Source organism: Phaethon aethereus, assembly GCF_964289735.1.
Source record: "Phaethon aethereus genome assembly, chromosome: 14".
Taxonomy (NCBI): Eukaryota; Metazoa; Chordata; class Aves; order Phaethontiformes; family Phaethontidae; genus Phaethon; species Phaethon aethereus.
Window position 1 is genome coordinate 20239396 of NC_138590.1, and position 15365 is coordinate 20254760.

A 15365-nucleotide genomic window follows, 5' to 3' on the forward strand; every position below is an offset into this window, starting at 1 on the left:
GCATCAGAGCCGTGTGTTCGGTCAGGTAACGGCATGTACCAGCAGGACTGTGTCCACCAGTATTAAATAATCCCACTGATGCCGGCTCACAGCCCAGAAGTCTCAAGTTGGTACATTTTTGTTGCCCTTGGCTGTGTGCGTGGCGTGGAGCTGCGGTGCCTGCAGCTGCTGCTCGAGCTGGTGCCGGCCCGCGGCCGCGTTACTGGGAGGAGTGGGCAGCTCCCACGTGCTGCACCCGAGCGTTGCCGCCGCTCCTGCAATACCAGTTCTCTGTAGGTCGCTGGCGAAGCAAACGAGTTCTTTGACTGGATTTCCATGAAAATAAATATGAGCTGTTGGCCAGGCTGAAGAAACTTAAATCGTTAACATCTGTTAAATAAAAGGGGGCCAGCGCAGCACTTCCCCCCGCCTGCAGCACCCCCGGCTCCGCAGCATTTCTCCTCTGTTACACGATGCTGATTGCAAGCCAGTGCAACACAGAAATATTTACTGTTCCTGTATGCCTTCTCTGCGCTGAAGCTTGACTACCAATTACTCTGTATTAAATTATGTTTGGTCATGCCAGTGATTATACAGTATCCAAGCAACCCAGGCGTAATCTAATTTAACGTACAACATAGATTTACTCCGCTCCCATTCTCCTTCGTTGTTCTGAAAGTGAACGTAAAGTGCGCGGGCGTCCATGGGCACCCCCAGGAAGCACGACCTGCCCGTCCGGCTGCAGGGACAGGGCTCCCAGAGCCCGCGGCTGCCGGCCCGGGCTGTCCCCTCGGGCGGCAGAGCTCGGTCTCCAGCTCCGTTGGCTGGGAGCTTGCAGGAGCCAGCACGTCTCTTGGGCTTGCACCAAATGGGTCAGGTCTTCACGGAACAAAGTCCCTCGCGGGGCTGCGCGTTGGCGATGCGTTGCTGAGCGCAGCTATTCCCCCGGCCGAGGGGCTCCGCAGCCCGTCCCGCACTGCCGCGCTGATCCCCCGCTGATCCCGGCGACACGTGGGAGCCATTGTGTGCTGCGAGGAGAGGCGGCCCCCAGTCCAAAAGTCAGCATGGCCCGGCACGTTGCAGGCACCAAGCAGGAGTTACGAGGTTGCTCTGCACGTTTCTCCATTAGTTGTTGCTTCCCTCCTCCTGCTTGTGCTGGAAGTGACTTCTGCGAAGCACGGATGGAGAGAGAACTTAAAAAGGACCCATCTAAATTAATATTGGTGCAATCGCTTTCAGAGTGCACCAGGGACCAGAAAGAAACAGCAGGTTAAAAAGAAAATACAGCAAATTCTTGGAAACCTTCTAAAGGGCAGCTCAGGAATGGCACTAACAATGCCTGCCGAGAAGCACCAAGATGAAGCACACTTTGGGATTAGAACACCCCATCTTTAGAAACCGTGGCATTATTTTCTAGTACGAAGGATCATGAAGAGGTATAATTTATAGTAAATTATCATGTGGATAATGGATGTAGAATTTGAAGGATGTGAAAGGTGAATCATGTTTTGTAGCATAGCTTTGGTAACCGAGTGTTGTGAAGACTGCTGCTGGAGAAGTGCCCGTGGTACAGATCGGAAGTTCACGTGCCACCAGACCTGCGCAGCTGCAACGCGGCTTCCGCGCTTGCCGGTGCAGAGGAACACAGGAAAGAGGCGCGTGGTGCCGAGCGCGAGACGGAGGCGAGGGCCAGCGCGCGTGCCCGGGCGCGTGGGCGTTCCTCGGGCGAAGGGCAGAGCCAGGTCTGCGGCTGGTGCTGCAGGACCATGTCTTGGTTGGGAAGCCATTAATAGTTTAGTCTGAAATAATTAACAGGACCGTGCACAGCTGCCTAGCCGTAATGAGTCAATGACAATGCAATTTATTAGAGTGATGTATTACATGGTAACGGTAATGAGAAATGGAGGGACCTAATTTTGTAAGACTTAGATCAATTCGGTTGTTTTTTTATAAATGAACATTGTTTTACTAACCACAGAAGATCATTAAAATTATTATTTTATTAGTACTTTTCAAAACTATTTGAATTATAGCTGCTTTTTGCAAAATCCAAACAGGAGCATGTGAATGTGCGTCTGAGATATAGATGTTGTTGCAATGCAAAAACGTCGTCGGTGTTTGTAAGCGTCTTGATAAGGAGTTGGAGTGGGGGAAAAGGTTTGAATCCCTGTGTACGTAGGAGGTCTTTTCCTGTAAGCAAGCAAGTTTTTTCCTAAGTAGGAATTTGTTTCCTATTGCACGTCTTCCTTTCTCTCTGCTCTGAGCTTGTGACTCCCCTAAAGAAAGTTTGCCTCTGCCCTACCCGCTCTGTGGGTCGGGGCAGGCCGGCGCCGGCGTCGCTGCGTGCGCAGCTTGGCCGGCTCTTGCCCTGGGTGAGGACGGGGACGGGGACGGCCAGCCGGGCTGCGTGGCGGCGCTGGGGAGAGCAGCGTGGCAGCAGCTCCGCCGGGCAGTGCGTCGCCTCGCCGCCGGCGCGGGGTCCTTCCTGCTCAGATCCCCCTCAGGTTATCGTCTCTGTAGCCGGAGCCTTTCTCCGGGGCAGCCCATCTCCTGCAGCGCTGCAGTTTACTGACGCGGGAGATTTCTCGGACGCTTGTGATAAAATATTCAGAGCTTCCTGACAGTGGGGGAAGTTCCAGGTACGAGGGAGGTCCCTCAAAGCTCCCAAGGGACTTTCGCCAGGACCTCCGCACCTTTGCATTGTAACCCAAAGCCCAGGCTTGGTGGAGGCGACGGCTCCGTGTATCCTCCAGGGACATGACACACCCCAGAGGTGAGACTTCTTGCCTGGGCGGAAAATAGGGCTGAAGTGGCTGTTGTGGGGGAGCTACGCCAGTCCCTCAGTGATGAGGTCCTCTGCTGCTGCCTGAGGAGCTGTATATAGGGATGAGGAATGAAGAGATCTTTGCTGGATCAAGTGACATTTGGATGAAAAAGGATGGAAAGCATCTTTTCATTCAAGCCGGCTCTAGCTTACGCTGTGCTGAAATGAGCTGAGCACGCACACAAATGAGCACTGTGGTGTCTTGGCCCTGAGACAGTAACAAAAGCTCACGGCAATAACTTTTTGGGACAATCCAGCAAGATCTGAGTCTCAGCCTCACTTTGTGTTAGCCTAGTGCATTTGTCCAGGGAAAACGGGAGAGAAAAAGCAAAGGGAAAAGCCACTTAAAAAACCCCTTAGGCTGAAATTGTGCGATTGCACTGCCTGAAGTCATCGGGTTTCCTGGTTGAAGAGGTCAGGAGAAAACCACAAGAAAGAGTCGCGGAGATGGGGCTGTAGGGCTTCCACCGCAGGTCCTCCTTGCGTCACCCGCGCACGTGTTGTTGCGTTACGTGTCGTTGTGTGACTCCAGCATGTGACTCGGAGTCCGTGGTACCCGGTGAGGTTGGTCCATGCCTCAACCAGGCATTTGCCACGGAGGACCCGGGTGCCCCGGCATGCGCAGTCGGACACGGTCCGAGGACCTGTGGGCTGCGTCCCACATGGCAGCGTGCCCGTGGTGCACGGCAGCGGGGCTCTCTGGGGCCGAGGACAGGAGCCCAGAGGGCTGCTGATGCTTTGCAGCACTAAGACCAGGGGCCAGACTGGAGCTGCTCCCCAGTAACCCCCACAAACGCGCATTAGTGCCAGGTCCTCAGCGCGAGCTCTTTCACCTTGCTGAACTGATCTGCTCCCGCTGGGCTGCAATACTTGCGAACGTAAAAATAGATGGCGATGACAGGGAGGGAGGCTCCAGTGTCAGTGGGTCCCTGGGAGAGCGGGTGTCCATGTCGGGCAGATTCCTCGGCGGGGTGGAGAAGGGCGCCTGTGCGTGCACGTGGGTCTGGGGGTAAAGCCCCATCTTCTCCTTCCAGCCTGTTTCGCTTGGGCTGGATGGGGCTGACCTCTGGTGCAGGCAATAGCTTAAATGGGTGAGAAGGAATTGGATTTTGGAACATATTAGGTCACTCATTCAGTTGGAGAGCAGCGTGTGTCAGAGGTCCAACAATTTGTTTTTAGAAGGGTTTTAAGCATTTATGATTCAAGATGTTTTCCTGGGAGTGGTTTGCAACATGAGACTTGGTGGCCAGCGGAGTTTTATGGGATTAGTTAGTTCACTAAGGCTGAAAGGTGTCTAGTAACACAATAGTTAAATTTGTACTTTTCCACATGGCTGAGCCTTCAAGGAGCTCACCAGGAGTGTAAAAATGTAAACAGCATTGTAAGCTTTGTGCCAGCCATGAGGCAGGGAGGGGGTTTCCGTGCGGATTAGTTCTATCACCTACTTTTTTTTTTCTTTCTTTTTTTTTTTTCCCCAGAGTTGCAAATAATCACAAGCAGAACCTGATGACTGTTGCTAATCTGGGTGTGGTATTTGGGCCAACACTGCTTCGACCTCAAGAGGAAACAGTCGCTGCCATTATGGACATCAAATTTCAGAACATCGTGATTGAAATTTTAATAGAAAACCATGAGAAGGTAATGGCTTCACTTGCTTCTTTCACTGCAATTAATTTATTAAAAAGAGTGTGGCTCTCTTTACAAACTGCAGCCCCCTCTGCCCGGGCCCCCCTTGCTCGCCGTGGCCAGCGGCGCCGGCGGAGGCGGCCTCGCTGCAGACGGTGGGGCTTGCCGGGGAGGGCGGCAGCCGGTACCTGCCAGGCGCTCCTCGCCGCGACGGACACGGCTCGTGGTTCGGCGTAGAGGCTCCAAAACTGACGGTTCTTGGGCTGAAGTTGCGTAACCAGCACTGCTGGTAACCAGCCTTTTTTATGGTCATCTCGGCGTGAGTCGGCACGTCCGTGTCTCCATTACGGAAATCCCCCTTTCTTGCCCTTCTCCGTTGCTTAATAGGAGTTCATCCTCAGCTTCAGGAGAGAGAAGCACTGAAAGAAACTAGTGCGAGATGAAGGCCTAGGCTGGCTTCCTGCGTTTCTGACTAAACCTGTGTTTATTCAGCACTGGCTTTATTGACAATGTTGATCTCCTAAATTGTGATGCATCGGTGCTTGTTGGCTCTAAAGATGTTCTTGCCTGTCAGTGGAGGTGGCTCGGGGGGCTGGGGCGCTGGCTGTCCCTCCCGGCTGGCCGCCTGGGGTGGCTGCATGCAAACGACAGCGCTAAAAAAATGCCATTTTCTTCTAAATGGATCTTTTGTTCATCTGGTTCTGGTTGGAAGGAAATAACTAGTTTGTGAGTTCAGGCTGCAAAGAAAGAAGCAGAGGCAGGCTTGCCCCCGGCTGGGCTGCCGTGGGCAGGGTAGTGTAGGCAAGGCGTGTGGGCGCCGTGGGCGTGAAGGGTTTCTTGCAGGTTAAGGTGCAAGGCTGAGCCTCTGGTACGTCTGGTGTGGGCAGCAGTCCCGGCGCACGTCTGCGTGGGGTGCAAAGGGGCAGCGAAAGTGCAGCCGGCAAGGATGGGGAGACAGTGCCCATGGTTCACACGTTCTTGGAAAAACTGCTTCCACGGGCGGATGAAGGCCGTGGCATTTATTTAGGACAGAGGAGCTATTCTCTTCTGCTCCGCATGGGATGTAATGGCAATGATGGCTTAATTAAGAGCTGCTGTGTGGAGGGGCATGCGAGCAGCAGCGATGAACCTGCGGCCGTGGGCAAAGCCCAGCTCCCCCAGCCCTGGTCCTGCCTGCAGGAACCAGCTCAGATCCCCGTGTCAGCCTTCGACGGTCACCTCTGTCTGTCTGTCACCTCTGTCTGTCTGCCACCTCTGTGTCAGGGCGGGGGAGCGTTCACCGCCTCGCGCGGGCGGTGATGAGCGCTTTGGCTGTGCCGCCGGCATCAGGAGCAGCGCGGCGTTGCTATGAGCATGTTTTATCTCCCTTCCCCTCGCTGTGCTTTATGGAGCCCTTCCCTTGCGGGCCCTTATGGAAACACGTCTTTAGACATTGATTTTTTTTTCTGCCTGAACCGAGTCTCTTGCTGCGCCAGTTGAGCCCTCCATCAGTGGGCATCCGTGGAGGAATTGATGACGGATTTCTGCAGCGATTGTGTCGGGGTGGGCCGCAGGGCTCGTCTCTGCTCGCCAGCCGAATTACAGCTCCTTCCCCAGGGTGTCCCGGCGCTTCGATGGTTCCCCCTCCTTAGATGCAGTTTACAGCAGAAGGGTGGATCTGCAAGTTGGTGACATTTATTCATCACCAGTTAGTTCTGCGGGTGGGTGTACCTGCTGCACAGTGTCCGGGTGCCCGGGGCACTCGGGTGCAGCGAGGGCTGAAGGCGCAGGACGCCGAGCTGCCTGGGCATGCAGCGCTCGCGGGGCCGCGGCCGTCTGCGGCTGCCACGTCACGCAAGGATGCTGCGAGCGAAACTCCTGTGAACGCGTGTGCCCGTTTCGCCAGGGCTCTTGGGGAAAGGTCCTGGGAAGGAGGCAGATGGGAAGAGGTAACTCCGGGAGAGGAAAATCTCTGAAATGCAGTGTTAGTGCTGGTTCAGCCCCCGCCTTAGCACTGTTTCGTTTCGGTGTGTTTCTTAATTTGAATTGATTTGAGCTCATTGAAGGTTCCCCACAGGAGCTGCCGTAGGTGATTAGCGATATGCAGGTCGCCTGCGCTTGTGCTGCTGGTGCTTTATATTGTTTTACACCGGTGACTCACAGACACTGTTTATGATTAAGTACACTCACAGGGAAAATGTAATTGATTTGAATGGTTCCTGGCAATCAGCAACTGTCTGGTATTACATTATATTTCCCCCAGGTGAGTGGAATGCCTCTCTCGCCCATCAAAATTACTGTTGTTGTTGTGTAACCAAAAAATAAAAAAAATCAAGCTTGGTGATGACATCTCATGGTCTGAATAGCTGCTGGCAGTTGTTGACGTGGTCGCTTCAGTGGGCTTATCTGATTGCCGGGGCGGTGGAGGGAGGCTCGGGGGGTCAGTCACCTTCCCCTGCTCGCCTGCCTGCATTTGCAGTCGCCCCGCTTGAGATTTGGCTCATCTTCCACCTGAGATTATCCCTGGGGAAAAACATTTGTCACAAAGCCAAAGAAGTATCAGAGAGGGATGCTGTAGGATATGGTGCCAATAGTCCGGTGTCTTTACTGGTTAACACGAACTCGTGCCTCTTCGGGGGTGCCTCCGGATTGACGTGTGCCCTGCACGTGCGACGTGTCCCATGTGCCGCAGGAGCAACGTGCAGTTCGGAATGGTTTTCAAACCAGTCTGTGATTCTACATAGGGCCTGTAGCGATAGGATATGGGGTAGCGGTTTTAATCTAAAAGAAGACAGATTTAGACTAGATACAAGGAAGACATTTTTCACACTGAGGGTGGTGAACCCCTGGCCCAGGCTGCCCAGAGAGGTGGTGGATGCCCCATCCCTAGACACACCCCAGCTCAGGCTGGACGGGGCTCTGAGCACCCTGATCGAGTCGAAGATGTCCCTGCTCATGGCAGGGGGTTGGACTAGATGGCCTTGAAAGGTCCCTTCCCACCCAAACCGTGCTATGATTCTTTGAATCGTAGTCAGCAAAACAGGGGCTTTCTGAAGGTTCCCGGAACAACTGGTAAATTATAGTTTGCTCTTATGTTGCCAGAGCGTCCGACACAGACCATTAAACCCTGTGTGAAATCCAAAAAGTTAAATCCTTTCTGGAGATTTAACAGATTTCCAGGTCTCAGAACCAAATTGTTATACTTGCAATAACAGCAATAAACTCTGAGACATTTTTTAAAGCTTCTCAGACATGTTCTCCTCGAAGGTCTCTGCGCATTAAGGTATCGCAGCCCTTGCATTTGTCTTTACAATTACAGCTGCCACGGGGAACTGCTGCACTTTGGGCGATCACCCATGGGTTGTACCGACACCAGATCTTCTGGAATTGTGGAATAGCGTTGGGATGAGTGTAGGATCGGAGCTTGGGGAGAACGGGACGATGGCTCCATTTGCCTGCCAAATGTTGCAACGCAGCAAACAGGAACCCTGAAAAAGCCGAGTGGGAGCAATGTGCCCGGCTCTCGGCTGCCCGGCGCTACCCAACGGACCAACAAAATGTCAAATTGCTACTTAAGATTTATCCATTAGCCATTCTCAGCCTTTTCTGTGTATGTTGGTGAATACAATACATTAAGGTAATGTGTTATAAACATGTCCTGATTATATATAATTAAATGGATAAAATGATTTTTCTCCTCTGGCTCTGGATGTTGCCATGACAGGCAAACCAAGAGTGCGTCCTGTACAAAAAAAAATAAGGATGCTGTGTTGTATGCCTGGTTACTCAAGTGCTTGCCATTTAACACCGTATTTCTGATTTAAAAATTAAATGTTAGCCAAAAGTAATGTTGAAATACTATTACATCTGACAATTGCAGATGTCCATCCATGTTCTTTTCCAAAGCTTAAATTTTTATAGCGCTCTGGAAAAGGCCGTTGTTCTGAAGTGTTACCAAATTAAGAGATCGATTTACTGTCTCGATGATGGTCCCTCCAGACAAAAGGATGACCAGGTGAAATGTTAATGCAGCCAGTATGGATGACAAATAGGAGACTATTTTATGCAGGGAATTAACACAGACCCAAACACTACCCTCGGTAAATGGTAAGCACTGATACTAAAGTCAAAGCCCTCAGCCCCTCGTCTTTGTTTTATTCTTTTCTGTAATTAGCTGAAATATTTAGTGAAGCTGTTAGCAGTTTTAGCAGGTCCTTGTACTTGTATAGTCCCACTGACATTTTGAACATCACAGCAGCTTCTTGTCCTCGAGGTTCCATGAGCGAGGCCGGACACGGCTTTGTGCATGGGAACACAGCCAGCCGTTGGCCGGAGCAGAGACCGGCGAGCGGATCTTTACTTGCTGTTGTATCGCATCCCTCTGATTTGGGCAGGAGACCTAACCTGTCTGGTTTTCACCTTCCTTGTCATAAAATGGGCATAACAAGGTGACGGCACGAGGAGGTGCTGCAGTGCGTGCCAGGGTGTGGGGAGGAAAGGAGGGCTCTGGTGGAAGGGGCACCATCCCCGGCCCCACCAGTGCCCCCAGTGCAAGCGCGGGTGGCCTGGCAGCGGCGAGTGATTCCTCTGAAACCCACGGAAAGCGCACGTGCCTCATCCCTCTCCTTGCGCGGAGCAGCCGTCAGCGCCGGGGAGACACCCCCGGTCCTCGGCACAGGAGATGGGGCCGTGGGCTGGTCGCTCTGAAAGAGGTGCAGGATAAAGGATGTAGCAGCACCTGGATGTGTTTCATTCAGAGATGGGAGAGGTATTAAAAAAAGCCTTTTAACTACCATCTGAGATGAGGTGCTGTCGGGTCTTTGACGTTTTGCAGACAGGGGAGAAGGTGGTGTGGAGCTGCGAAATTGCTGCTCGCGTCAGGCCGAGCGAGCGAGCACGGTACGGCTGTAAATGTGATTTATGAATCCTGGCTGCTCCTCTCCCACTCCGGCTATTAAACTGTCTCTCTCTCCCCGTTAATTGGGCTCTGTGACTGGGAGAGCTATAACACAGCTTTGCACTGTGACGAGCATGTCTCGGCTATTCTTGTTAAATTAAAAAAATGAAACAAACCTGAGAAACTTTCTTGTGAAGAAGAGCGGGGGTTCTGTGCAAGCAGTGGCTGAGCTGAGGGAGATGGAGTAGCAGGTTTTGGTCCAGCAGCGCCCGTTTCCTTTGCTGCCGAAGAGATCTGTGCCGTTTCCCGGTGCGCAATAATGGCAAAGTCGCATCTACAGTGAGCTATTTATCCCCCAGTTCTTGGGGTCTCTCCTTAGACCTTCAAAATCAGCACTGTGCTTTTTTAGCTGTAGCTGGTAATTGACTTTTCTCCGTTGTGAGCGGCTAAATTTAGCCTGTGCGCTTTGTGCCACGCAGAGGTGGTAGAGAGAGCGGCTTTTAATAGCCCTGCCTGCGCCCGCGCGCGGCTCCTGCTCCCCCCCTCCGGCTGTACCGCGCTGCAGATGCCGTAGCAGGCTGGGGACGCGGAGGAGATCCGTGGCTCAAGACCGTCCTGGAGAAACGCCGGTGTTTCTGCTTCATCGGCGTGGGCTGCCGGCCGTGCCGCCGGGGCAGCGGGCGTCCCTCCGGGGAGCTCGCCGCTCGGGGGGCGACGGGCGCGCTCGGAAGAGGTTGTGGCTTAATAAAAGAAGTTTATAACAGAGCCAGAAGCGTATTTACTGAGCCCTCGCAGTTGCAGCCGTGTCGGTGCCTGAAGCGCAGGCTGTAAACCCAAGGGCTCGAGTGGGGGGTGCGGTGCAGGCCGTCTGCGGAGCCGGTATTTGGGCTGATGAGGCCTTTTAACTGAAACACAAAGTTGGTTATAAGTTGTAGTGTGTAAGATATCAGACGATGAAGCTTTTCAGTAAAATCGTCTTCATCACGGTGTTCCAGCTCTGTTTAAAAATGCAAACTCCTTATAAGATGAGGCTGGTTTTAGTCACCGAGGTCATATTTTAAGAGCGTATATATCTGCTCTTATTAAAGACCAAAAAAAGGGAACGAGAACCAGGAAGTTTATTTTCAAGTGTGCTGTGGGGAATCATTGCATAAATGCAATTCATAAATCAATACTTCTATCTTGCTTGATTTATATATTTCATTATATTTCCCAAGTAGAATTTAGCGTTGAAAAGCAGTTTGAAAGCAAGAGCATGTTAAAGCAGGAGTGGAGCTGGGGGCAGACAAGGTGCCCCTGGTGCCGATTTCGGGCCCCCCGCTGAGGGTCCTGCCCCGGCGAAGCCGGATTTGGCACGCAGCGAGGCGGGCTCGCGGCATGGGTCCCAGCAGCCGGGACAGGCACCTGAAGCATGTGCAGCTGTGTAACGTTTTAGCGTGGTAAGCCATGTGCCACGAATAGCCCTTCTCACCGGGACCTGCGAGCTGGCCTGAGCGCCGGCGCCTGTGCCGGGGAGGGCTGTTGGGGTGCAGGAGGGCTGTGTTGGGGTGCAGGAGGGCTGTTGGGGTGCAGGAGGGCTGTGTTGGGGTGCAGGAGGGCTGTTGGGGTGCAGGAGGGCTGTGTTGGGTACGAGGAGGGCTCTGTTGGGGTGCAGGAGGGCTGAGTTGGGGTGTGGGGTGGGCTGTTGGGGTGCGGGGAGCGGGGTGCGGCAGCCATGCGAAGGGCTGGGGGGCCGCCAGTCCCCAGACTCCTGTGGGGAGCCTGGGAAACAGCCGCTTTGGAGGTGGGAACGGCTACGGGCGGGCGTGCGTGGGGTGAAAACGAGCGGTGCTGCCTGCAGAAAGCGCGGCTTGGGCTGCTTCTGGCTCTGCTAATCCACGAGCCCAGGAGGAATGTGAGAATGAGCTCAGCAGAGCTCTCCGGGAAGGGCTGCAGTAGGACTCCATAATCCATCCATCTGTTTCGCAGCATGCCCAGCTATGCACACTCAGATTCAACCGCTCACTCGCCGGGGCCGGGGCCGGGGCCGGGGCCGGGGCCGGGGCCAGGGCCAGGGCCAGGGCCGGGGCCTGCTGTGCGCGCAGGAGCTTTGCACAGTGATTCATCGCCGCTTCCCGCGCCTCGCCCCGGCTGCGGGCTCGGAAGCTGAACCTGAGCCTGGGCAGCGAGTCCTTACAAACAGAAAGGGAGCGATGTCCGTAGCTGGTTCATTGAGAACGGTTCATTAGTTCCTCTCCGAGGGCCGTAAGGACTGCCATTCGCCCGCCTCTTCGTGCTTTTGGGGAGAGATGTGCCACTGAAATTTTTGGCTAAGGCATCCCGGCTCTTCAGGGTTTATTTGCAGAAATCAGCGTGGAGGGCTTACGTGTGCGTGTGAGGATTTTGTTGTTGTTACATGAAACAAGCCAATTAAGAGTTGGCAGCCGCTCCGGCTAGCTGGCGGCCGGCATTTGATGGCTTTCTGCAAGGCAAGGGCTGCCGTGACCAGCGGCGACGGCGGTGTGTCCGGAGGGCAGCGAGCGAGCTCTGGGACACGGCTTTCCTGTTGGCAACCCCCGGCAGCGCCAGTCGGCTGTCCGGCGGGGGCAGGTACAGCAGGGGACACTGAGCGATGGTGCTTAATACGCTCTAGCGAAGGGGGGCCTTGAGAGAGCTGGTCCTGAGGCAGCGCCGCTGTTGTCCGAGCCTGGGGTTCCAGAAAAGAAACAATAAATAACCAAATATCAACAACAACAACAACAAGCTGCTCTTTAGGTTCGTGCGGTTTTAAAATTCCATCCCCTTGAGAAAAATGTGATTACTCAGTTTTCTGACAGCTGTGGCTGGAAGCCATGAAGACTTTCCCAAGCTGGTCAGCCCGAGTGGGTGCGAGGACGCCGAGGGCCGCGCTGCGGGGCAGCGTGCGTGGGGACACGCCGATTTGTCTGGCCCGGGGCACTCTCGCCGACACCTGCTGGGGCATCCCACACCCTCGAAAACTCAGCAGAGTGCCAGGTTATTGGGGTTCTTCACATCTTGCAACACGTGTCTTGGGTGAAGAACAGAGAAAAGGAGCACTGACAGGGTGGGAATGTGGAATTTAGGGAATTGTTCCCAAAACGTTGCCTTGTTGAGTGCGTGTCTTCCTTAGATGCTGCTCTGCGGAGCGGTCGCGGAGCGGTGCAGACCAGGCAGGTAGGCAGCTGTTCTGTTCAAAGGGGTGACGCCAAAGAACAACTTGTTTATTATTTTTAACAGATTTTTAACACGGTGCCAGAGACTCCGCCATCGAACTCGCAGCTGCTGTTATCTCGCAAGAAGAGCACGGACTCGAAGCCTCCCTCCTGCAGCGAGAGACCACTGACGCTCTTCCACATGGCACAGCCCAACGAGAAGCGTAAGTGTGCCAAGCCGCGGCTCCCGGCTTTCCAACTTGGCAAAATTTTTGCCCTAATCATGACTAACGCATTGTGATTCCCATGCCATTCCCATGCAATTTTACTGGTGTCAATGGAAGAGATGATTCCCGTAACAGGATCAGGCTTCGGTTTCCTCTACTGTCACGCTGATGGGGAGTGTGAAGATTGCCTGGCATCCAAGCCCTTAACCAGGGGCTTGAAATGAGGCTGCGTTAGCACAGTATAAAGTGTTGCTGTCCCTTCCCCACCTGACGGGCCCCTGCGCATTCCCGTTCTCATGTTCCTCGACCCCCGTCCTCGCCATCATCAGCTGCCGAGATGCACTCCTGCACACGGGGCACAACACATGTGGCAAGGGTAGACACCCGCTTGCCTCTCCAAAAGGCGACCCTTTCTGGATGCCCTCAGGCGCTTTGCCTTTTACAGACACGGAAACTCGGCCAGGAGGTTCTGCATTTTTCTGAGGATTATGTACCACGGCAGTTTAAAAATGTTGAAGATCATCTTTCCATTTCTGTCACTAATTGATGCTCCAGATATCTAGGTGAAAGAGTGAGTGCCCCATCCCTACTCATGGAACGGCAGAAATGTGTCTGCTCAGGCTATTGCTTCATGTTACAGCATAAGCCCAATAGCCCGCTCTCCCTTTCCTCCTGGCCATGCGCTCCCAACCCTTGCCTCGGGCTGCTCCTGGCACGGGCCAGTTGCACAGGGAACCGTCCGCGTTTGCTAAAAAAGCAGGAGAGTGGCCTGGAAAGCAGAGCAAGCGCTCGGGGCTCGGCTTGCTTTGCTCGGGCAGGTGGGTGAGCGTGGGGAGCGAGGAGCAGGGGAAGACTGGAGTTAACCTCTCTCCCCAGGACGTAAAACTGCAGGTGGCCAGAGTGGTTGCCACGTACTTTGCTGACTCTCAAAACACGTGGGCTTGTCTGCCTCTGATTGAGTTACCGTTAATTATCAGGCACTCTCTTTTCGGAGGATGTCATAACGATACACGTGGGTTTAAGGAAGCAGTGGTAGCACCAAAGCGTGCTCTGGAAATAGCGTATCACACGACTCTCAGCGGAGCCTCAAATATCAAAAGCTGCTTTTGAAAAATTTCAGCCTAAGTACTTTATTTGCTTCTAACTAAGTAGTTGCATGTTAGACTCTAGAGTCACCCGGCTGCTGGAGCCTTCATGTACCATCCTCCCCTTGCCTAGAAGAGGAGCTGAGTTCGTTTATTTATTTCTGCATGTATTTATTCCCACAAGAAGCAATGTTTTCTCAGCTTTCCTCCTGACAGTCTGTAGTCTCCTGTGTCTGTGTGAAGCCACTACCATTTTATTTGGTGTTTGCCATCCCTGCTGCATGTGTCAGTTGAGGAATAATGTGTCATTTCCTTTCTTACTGGTCCGGAGATGGGCCAAGGCTTTAAGTTGGGCTGAAGCACAAGGGCTTGAACAGCTGCTCAAGCTGAGCCGAGTGCCACATCTGCATCATGTCCTGAGCTGTGACGTAGGAATAGCTGCGCTGCGACACAGAAACAGCTGGCACCTTTGGCAGCCTCCCCGTCGCAGAGCGCTGGCTGCGCCGGCTTTGGTGGAAGCACCCCCTTCCTTCGCAGGTGGCTGTCTCAGGGGTGAGGGACAGGGAGCCCTGAAGTATATGGTCACTTCAGTGCTCGTGCCTCAAAATACGTATTGGAAGAGGTAAAGATGGCTCAGGGGAGCCCCAGGCACAATGGGAACACTGAAGGCATGCTGCAGGAGTCATTCATCTATGAAACAAAGACATAGTAAGACCTAATAGCTGGAAATTGAAGCTAGACATGTTCAAAATGGAAAGTGAGTGCACTTTTTTTAAGACTGAGAGCAATCTAACCATAAGAAGAAGTGAAGTGGGCCAGTGAATTTTCCATTACTTGAAATCTGTTCATCTAAGTCAAATATCTTTCTAAAATTTTCACTAAAATTCATCATACAGAGCTGTGTGTAAGTAAAAAAATATGACGTTCGGCAGACAAGATCATGCAAGAGAACAGATTAGATAATTATTCACATTTTTGTCCACAACCGACCCAGGAACTGAGTGGATATTGTGAAACAAGTGTTGTTAACACAGCAAATGCACCATTTTGTTCCTTATCAGTTCTTGATTATAAACAGTGTTTTGGCACTTTGCTCATATTTTGTTACACAGAGTGCTTTTACCATCTCTTCTATGGTCCCTGTGGATAACTGTTACCAAAGTGCCCTAGATCAGGTTATCAGCCAGAAGCTGCTGCTCTGCTCTCTGGCAAGGCGTGGCATCTGCTGGAGGAGAGCCTGGAGAAGCCGGAGGCTTCGGTGGGGCTCCTGCGGCTCTGCCTGACTTACTTTCAGTTAAGGTTCACAAGGGCTTGGTAAGTGGTGAAAACTCAACCTCGTTTCGACATGTTGCTGCTTCTTGAGCTGGAAGAGAGGGAACTGAGACTGGCCAAGCATTCAGCGATGGGAGAGTTTGTTGTTTAGTGAAGGGAGGATTGCAAAAAAAAGTGCGAGTCCAGCTCTCCCTTAAGCCCCTCCTTTCCAGCGAGGTAGTTTGGGAGGTCTTGGAGAGAAGTTGCTGGTTTGGTTTATTGACGGTAGCTGTGGCCTTGGTGGGAGCTGGGCCACGGTGCCAGCAGAGAGGAGACGCAGCCAGG

General features: G+C 53.1%; 1 protein-coding gene across 1 annotated transcript in view; it reads left to right on the plus strand.

Annotated features, from left to right (window-relative positions):
- ARHGAP26 (Rho GTPase activating protein 26) overlaps window positions 1-15365 on the plus strand; it is a 151024-nt gene that overhangs the window by 97034 nt on the left and 38625 nt on the right. The window contains exons 18-19 of the mRNA XM_082006068.1: window positions 4282-4441; window positions 12543-12681. Coding sequence (XP_081862194.1) covers window positions 4282-4441; window positions 12543-12681 — 299 coding nt within the window. The remainder of the gene's footprint in view (window positions 1-4281; window positions 4442-12542; window positions 12682-15365) is intronic.